Source organism: Microtus ochrogaster, chromosome 10, assembly GCF_000317375.1.
Source record: "Microtus ochrogaster isolate Prairie Vole_2 chromosome 10, MicOch1.0, whole genome shotgun sequence".
Lineage (NCBI taxonomy): Eukaryota > Metazoa > Chordata > Mammalia > Rodentia > Cricetidae > Microtus > Microtus ochrogaster.
This window is the reverse complement of record NC_022016.1, coordinates 26,331,738-26,339,818: the sequence shown is the minus strand read 5'-3', so window position 1 is coordinate 26,339,818 and position 8,081 is coordinate 26,331,738. Positions and strand designations below refer to the sequence as shown.

At 40.1% G+C, this 8,081-nt stretch overlaps 1 protein-coding gene across 1 annotated transcript; it reads left to right on the top strand.

Moving 5' to 3' along the window:
- The first annotated feature begins 2,361 nt into the window (after positions 1 to 2,361).
- Klhl9 (kelch like family member 9) lies at positions 2,362 to 7,419 on the top strand. Its single transcript, XM_005352716.3, has one exon. It carries the CDS (start codon positions 2,820 to 2,822, stop codon positions 4,671 to 4,673), a length of 1,854 nt encoding a protein of 617 aa, XP_005352773.1. The 5' UTR covers positions 2,362 to 2,819; the 3' UTR covers positions 4,674 to 7,419.
- Positions 7,420 to 8,081: the final 662 nt, after the last annotated feature.

Sequence of the window (8,081 nt, the reverse complement as noted above, 5' to 3'; positions counted from 1 at the left end):
AACATATATAATATAATATAATAAACATCATACAGGAAGATTGTTTCAAAGCAACTAATAATTTTACTAAAAACGTGGAATTCCCAAAAATAAAATTGATTATCTGAGCCTAGCGTGGTGATGTTCATCTCTAGCCAGCACAACAACAACCACAAAAAGGACCAGCTCAGGCAGAGCATGCATCTTTGTCCCAGAAGCAGATATAATAACATATATAATATAATATAATAAACATCATACAGGAAGATTGTTTCAAAGCAACTAATAATTTTACTAAAAACGTGGAATTCCCAAAAATAAAAAACAAAATCCCTGCTGTTTACACCATGTTACAGTGTTCTGAAAGCTATCACATGATTATTACTTATAACTTGAATAAACTGGATCTTCATTCTTCATTTGAGAATAAAAAAACAGCCTTAACCTTGACTTAAGAGTAAACATGAAATGTCTAAAAGTAAAACTTTAAGTGATAAAAATGAATTAAAACTGTGAGGTTAAAAACTTTTTGTTACTAGTGAAACGTGAAGGTGAACATGATATATTTTCTAAATACTAAGATTTAATAAATTAAAATCATAATAAACCAATTAGAATTGATATAATAAAATATATAATCATATAATATATATATGCTATGATTATATAATGATGATGATTATTATTATATAATAAAAAAGTATATGAGTAAATAATGCTGCCTAGTAGGCAGATGCCCCAAGTAGATGCTTTAACACATAGCTATTAAACGTGACCACCAAATGTTGTGACAAAATGGATTCATTTCATATTGAAAGCAGAAAACAACAGTCTTTTGCAACAATTAAAAGTTGGAATATGAAAAAAGCATCTGTCTCTAATAACCATTAATGTTCGTCTTTGTTTTCTCATCTATTAATCTTGCAAGCTTAATGATAAAAAGACTGATGTGATTTTCGCTCTGATACCTACTCAGGCACAGTGACTTTCTTCTCTCTTTTCCAGGTAGAAAGTAATCCCTCGGAAATCCCTCTTTACAGCCGAGCCCACATTTCACAGCAAGTTAGGGAATGCTCTCTTCAACTCCTGTACCAAATATCCTCCCAGAATGTTCCTTGGCCACAAGAATTTCTCAAGACCGGTTTCATTTTAATAAAGCTCTTGTATCAAACAGGCAGAATTGCTGCTAGAGCACCTTGGGAAAACAGTGTTGGTCTACTAGCCTCCTGGGGTTGCTGCAATTCGGCAGGAACAGCACAGAGAAAGAAAAGAAGAAAGATAAATCACTCATAGTTAAGTAATTTATGGTGCACACATTTAGTGGTGAACAACATGTTATAAGCATGCTCTCTATATACCAATTTTGGAAAACCTTGAACTGAAAAAAAAAAAAAAGAAAAACCAGAAAGATATAACAGGATATATGCTATTTAGAAAAGAACTAAGAAGCAGAAAAGAAGGCTAAGTATATTCATAGTTTGCATACAAGTAAATTCTAGAAAGATTTGAAAGGTAGCAATAAGGTCAAATTCAGAGAATAGAGAGTTATGACAAATTATATACTTGTTTTCAAATATAAAAATAGAGATTTCTATTAGTTAAAGAACTGCACATTAATAAAAATACCCACAAAAGGGAAATTCAACAGAAGGCAAATGCAAACCCATGCATTGCTGGTCACAATATTTTGGAAACATTGACTAGCATTTTCTGCCAAATGTTATCATCATCCAATACAGAATAAATTTTGTGTCCAAATTCTCTTAAGCTTGTTACATATTCCAAAAGACAATGGAGGACAAGATTTGTACATTTACGAGAAAACAGTGGGCAAAGTAAACTATAACATGTTAATTATTGGGAAATTGTATAACCACTTAAAAATATTCCTTGGACAACACAACCATTAATTAAGTATTTATGACGACATTATAGCTCCTGCCGAATATTCAAAATGTATCATTAGGACTAAATTTTAGTAACAAGTTAAATGATTAAAAACAAACCTCACAAGCAATAGTTTAAGTATTTATTAAGTGTGATCTAAACTGTAAAAACTGTTTTTAAAGTAAAAAAAATTCGATGATACAGTGATTTCTTCTGCCATGTTCTTCTCAGTTTTTAACAAAGGCTACGTTTCGAGGCTGTTCTGGCAGGAGACGGTAAGCGGAAACCCTGGAAAGCATTCAGGAAACCTCCCTCCGCAAGCGTAAAACACGCATGCGCACTCCCGCAAACTGGCCAGCTGGACCCCGTCCACGGCCGCGCTGGCGGAGCGTAACCCCGCCCCCAACCCGCCCGCGCCCTTCCCCCATCCGCCACCCCCCCCCAGCCAGGCCAGCCGCGCAGGCGCAGTAGCAGCGCAGCCGCTCCTAACCCGGGGGATCCTGGGATTCGGTCTTTCCGGAAGGACGGGCTAGGTGTCCGATCTAGGCCGCCGTTCCAGGCCCGAGCCTCGGTTCCAGGTCCTGCTCCAAGCCTAGCCAGTGGCCGTGACGACGCGGCGGGAGACATCCGAGGACGCAGCGGAGGTGCGGAGCCCGGCGGGCATCGGCGGCGCGCAGGCCGTGACGGCCCCTCCCCCGCCCTGAGCACAGCTGCGGCGGACGCCCGCGCGGCCCGGCCCCGGTGAAACGGTCCCGTAACTGCCTCGGGTTATGACTCAGCCGCACCGCCGTCAGATTTGAGCGGCGCTGCGTGGTCCTGCGGCGAGGCGGGCGTCCGTGGGCGCGGAGCGGTGCAGCGGCGGAGACTGCTGGCCCTTGCATAGGCGGCCCCGAGTCAGCCCGGAGCGGCCTCTTTGCCACGTCGGCGGCCTGCGGCGAGCGCGGGGCGTTCACATGAAGGTGTCTGTCGGGAGCGGCGAGATGGGCGTCTCTGCCCACCTGCAGCCCTGCAAGGCGGGAACGACGCGGTTCTTCACCAGCAACACGCACAGCTCTGTGGTGTTGCAAGGCTTTGATCAGCTCAGAATAGAGGGGCTGCTTTGTGACGTGACTCTGGTGCCAGGCGATGGAGATGAAATCTTCCCTGTCCACCGAGCCATGATGGCGTCTGCCAGTGATTATTTCAAGGCCATGTTCACCGGGGGAATGAAAGAGCAAGATTTAATGTGCATTAAGCTTCACGGGGTGAACAAGATTGGCCTGAAGAAAATCATTGATTTTATTTACACCGCCAAACTGTCCCTTAATATGGACAATCTTCAGGACACCCTCGAAGCGGCCAGCTTTCTACAAATCTTACCCGTTTTGGACTTTTGTAAAGTATTTCTTATATCAGGCGTCTCTTTAGAAAACTGCGTTGAGGTTGGACGGATTGCCAACACCTACAATCTTATAGAAGTGGATAAATACGTAAACAATTTCATCCTGAAGAACTTCCCTGCGTTGTTGAGCACGGGAGAGTTTCTCAAACTCCCTTTTGAGCGGCTTGCCTTTGTGCTTTCCAGCAATAGTCTCAAGCACTGTTCGGAGCTTGAACTCTTCAAGGCAGCCTGCCGCTGGTTGAGGCTGGAAGACCCTCGGATGGACTACGCCGCAAAATTAATGAAGAATATTCGGTTTCCACTGATGACACCACAGGACCTCATCAACTATGTGCAGACCGTAGATTTCATGAGAACAGACAATACGTGCGTGAACTTACTTCTGGAAGCAAGCAATTACCAAATGATGCCGTACATGCAGCCGGTGATGCAGTCAGACAGAACTGCCATTCGGTCTGACTCTACGCACTTGGTTACGCTAGGGGGAGTTTTGAGGCAGCAGCTGGTTGTCAGTAAAGAGTTGCGGATGTACGATGAAAGGGCACAGGAATGGAAATCATTAGCCCCCATGGATGCTCCTCGCTACCAGCATGGCATTGCTGTTATTGGAAATTTCCTTTATGTAGTTGGTGGGCAGAGTAATTATGACACAAAAGGGAAAACTGCTGTTGATACAGTTTTCAGATTTGACCCTCGCTATAATAAGTGGATGCAGGTGGCATCGTTAAATGAAAAGCGCACGTTCTTTCACCTGAGTGCCCTCAAAGGACATTTATATGCAGTTGGCGGGCGCAGTGCAGCTGGTGAACTGGCCACAGTAGAATGTTACAACCCAAGAATGAATGAATGGAGCTATGTTGCGAAGATGAGTGAACCCCACTATGGCCATGCTGGAACAGTGTATGGGGGGTTAATGTATATTTCAGGAGGAATTACCCATGACACTTTTCAAAATGAGCTCATGTGCTTTGACCCGGATACAGACAAGTGGACACAGAAGGCTCCTATGACTACAGTCCGAGGACTGCATTGCATGTGTACCGTTGGAGACAAGCTGTATGTGATTGGTGGCAACCACTTCAGAGGCACGAGCGATTACGATGATGTTCTAAGCTGTGAATACTATTCGCCAACTCTGGACCAGTGGACTCCCATTGCTGCTATGCTAAGAGGTCAAAGTGATGTTGGAGTTGCTGTATTTGAAAACAAAATCTATGTCGTTGGTGGATATTCTTGGAATAACCGTTGCATGGTAGAAATTGTCCAGAAATACGATCCAGAAAAAGATGAGTGGCATAAAGTTTTTGATCTTCCAGAGTCACTTGGTGGCATTCGGGCGTGCACTCTCACAGTTTTTCCACCGGAAGAAAACCCTGGGTCGCCTTCTAGAGAATCCCCTCTGTCAGCACCTTCAGATCATTCTTAGATCCAAGGGAATACCTTTTCAGTGTGTCGTGGAGATTCTAGTTCCCCTCCAGTTGTCTCTATTACTACCGTTAATAGACAAAAAGGTAACTTAGGGGTGTTTGTTTGTTTATTAAATGACTAACAAGTATATTCTGAAAAATGTGTTAAATGTATTTAGCTGTTTAACAAGTGGAAAAGATCTATAAAAGTTGTCTTTTGTGGTGTTACATGTCCGGTTGTAGGTGATCATAGTGGATGTGTAATTGTCGGTTATGCTACAAAGTTGAAAGTTTTGATTTGACTAAAACATCAAATGGAGGTCCCCTGTTATAAACGAAGATATACAAGATTGCCAAGGTTCAGCTACCTCCCTCTTGGATAGTTTTTGACTGTTTGATAAATAGGCTATGTGATCACTCCTAGAATATATTAAATATCTTAGGTAGAAAAAGTAGTAAAAATATTAGAAGAAACAGTCAGAATTTGTTATCTCACTGGAGAAAAAAATTTAAAGTGTGTATGCAGACATGCTCACATAAAATTCAAGTGTACATACATATAAACTTTTAGGATTGATAGAAACTCCTACTGTAGTGAAAATGAACTAATGTTTTCTTCCAGAAAGCAGCTAATTTTATTTCGATGGAAATTCAATCCAGAGAGTTAGTGTCTAAAGTCCTAAGCAAAATTCAGGTAGTTAAGGGCTACAACAAATTGACAGCCAAATTTGTCATTTAATGAGATTGTTTCTTTAAATGAAATTTAAGTAGTTCTTCTGTATACTCTGCAGTTACATGTATATACGTTATTTAGCAAAAGCCAAGTTTCGGAGAATTATTTTTTCTCAATTTTTTCATGAAATTCGGCAATGAAAGTTAAACATTCTGAACAAAGCTATAGGATTTTGAGTTTGGCTTCCTGCCTTTGTCACTCTGACATGCTTGTTGTCTGATTCTGAGTGACTTCTGGTGCTGCAGCTGATAAGCATCCTGAGCTGTGTGAGCCCTCAAGGCTGAGGTCTGAGCAAACAGATCCTGTTCCATCAAATCAGAAATAGTCCTTTTCAGCCTTGACTCAAGACCCCCTAACAAGCCAGCTGGTTTCTTTAAGGCAGGGCTAAAGTAGACCTTCAGTCTTCAGTACTGTGGGAATACTTTGTGGCTGAGAATTACAGGGGAAAATCTTAAAGGGACAAATGGAATTATAGCGGTCCTTGGTAATAAGTGATACTGAGTATGTGCTTTCCTGGAAAAGTAGTGCAACTGTAGGAGAAAAAATGTGCATACATAGATGTGAGTATGGCCAGCCCTGGGAGAGCAGTGCCATTGACCGTCTGTCTCTCAGTGGAATGCAGACCAAGGGAAAGGGTTTGACTTCTGGAATCTGAACTTTACTTATGCCCATACAAGGGTTGATTTATTTTAATGCTGTTTATGATTTCTACATTGACAGAAATTTTCTTGCTTTCTGTGTTTTTGTAATGACTCCATTTTTTTTATTACTTAGATTAGACATTGAATACTTTTAGAAGTTAAGGTAAAAATTGCTACTAACTGTGTAATATGTGTATTGAATAAACAAGAAGAATGAATGCTTATGTATTTTGAATAGCTTCATTTTTCTCTTTGGTCAAATGTCCGTGTCCTTTTCCTTGTGGTACCTATTAGAATTGCCTTGTTTTTCATATCAAGTTACAAAATTTCTTTAATAAAATTATTTAACCGGTATTTTGTTGTATTGCCTCCTCCCCCAAGCTCTTAGTTTTACAAATAGAGGCTGTTCAGTTCATTTTTGAAACCAGAATTGTCCCTTCTATATTTTGACCTTTGTGGATAGCTTTCCTATGGTTCATTTTTTAACATGGAATTGATATATTATTTTTCATGCTGACTCTGACATGCTGAGATGATATAGCACAGCCTGTTTTCTATGCTTTTCCTTCTCTTGCTAAAAGAGCATTTCTGCCTTCTTCTCAGTACATTTGACATTCTCGTACTGGAATTAGCAAGTGCTCCTTAGCCAGGTAAGCCGACTGCTCCATCTGTATCACCCCAGTCTTAATACACCTCTCCTTTTTTCTTCCCAGTGTTCGTTCTGTAGTTGGTCATCTACACATCATTCATGCAAGTAGCTGACTGATACAATGTAACTATCACTAATTAAACCTAGAAAACTCTTCTGAAGATGGAATTTTTAAGTGAGTTTGAAATGACTGATATTTTCATTGTGAACATTTTTTCACAATGAAAATATTTCATTATTTTTCATTATAAATATACTTTCATAAATCTAATTTTTAAAAGACTGAACAAAGGGGTATACAAGCAAATATCATTACAAAACATTTTTAACAGTTTTTTTTTCAGTAAATTTTGAGTATTTACAGGCTTTTCTGATATAAAAATAAGATTTGCCATACAAAAAAGCAGGAAAATAAAGCGATAAAATAAAAATTAGCCTTGATTTTACATGCCAGCCATAATCTCTGTGAATATTGGGTTCATGATACTTACACATTAAAAGACAATGGCAAGTTTTAATGCTGCCAATCCAAGTTTTAAAGACAAACTATTATCACTATGATTTGCTTGGTATTTCATGTGTAGATATTAAATGATATACGTGGGGTTTATCTCTTAATTGCCTCTCGTTGTGAATGGCAGATTCTGTTGGAAGTAGAGAAGCAGGATTGTATATTTAAGACCAGTCTAGGCTGCATAGTGAGACCCTGTCAAAAAACTAAATAAATTGCGTTTTCATGCAGATGAAGTAAGGCTTGGATTTTTCTTGCTTTCTAAAAGTGTAGTTTGTTCATTGGTCATATTAAAACTTTCCTGGATTATAACTGAAAGTACTTTGTTCTCACGAAATAAAAAATATGTTGCTACAGAAAATTTCCACATTTCACAAAGTATCCTTAGCTCCACTAAGACTTTGGGGATGCATTTACATCCTGTGAAGCTTGTTGAGTTTGCATCTTAAGGCTGGAGAGATGGCTCAGTACTTAAGATCCCTGGATGTTCTAAAGAGGACTGGGGTTCAATTCCCAGCTCTCGCATGGTGGTTCATAACTATCCGTAGGTAACTCCAGTTCCAGCGAACATGGTGGTCTCTGACTTCTGTGGGCACCAGACATGCACATGGTATACACCTGTACATGTAGGCAAAACACTCATAAATCTAAAAAAATTATATGTGTTAGGATTGTAAGTAGATGTTTTAAAACTGGTTTGTACATTAAGTAGGTGGTAGTTGTGGTCAATGGCATTTTATATTTTGTGTACATGTGTGTGTGGGTTCACATGTATATATGTGTGTATATGTAGGTTCATATGTATATGTGTGCATGAAGTTTATTGTGTGCGTGTGTAGATTCCTATATGGACATGCATGTGGAGGCTAGAGGCGGAAGCAGGTGTCTTCTACA

What these genes read in the sequence shown, in the direction of transcription:
- Klhl9 (XM_005352716.3), top strand. Translation starts at nt 2,820, where the DNA reads ATGAAGGTGTCTGTCGGGAGCGGCGAGATGGGCGTCTCTGCCCACCTG.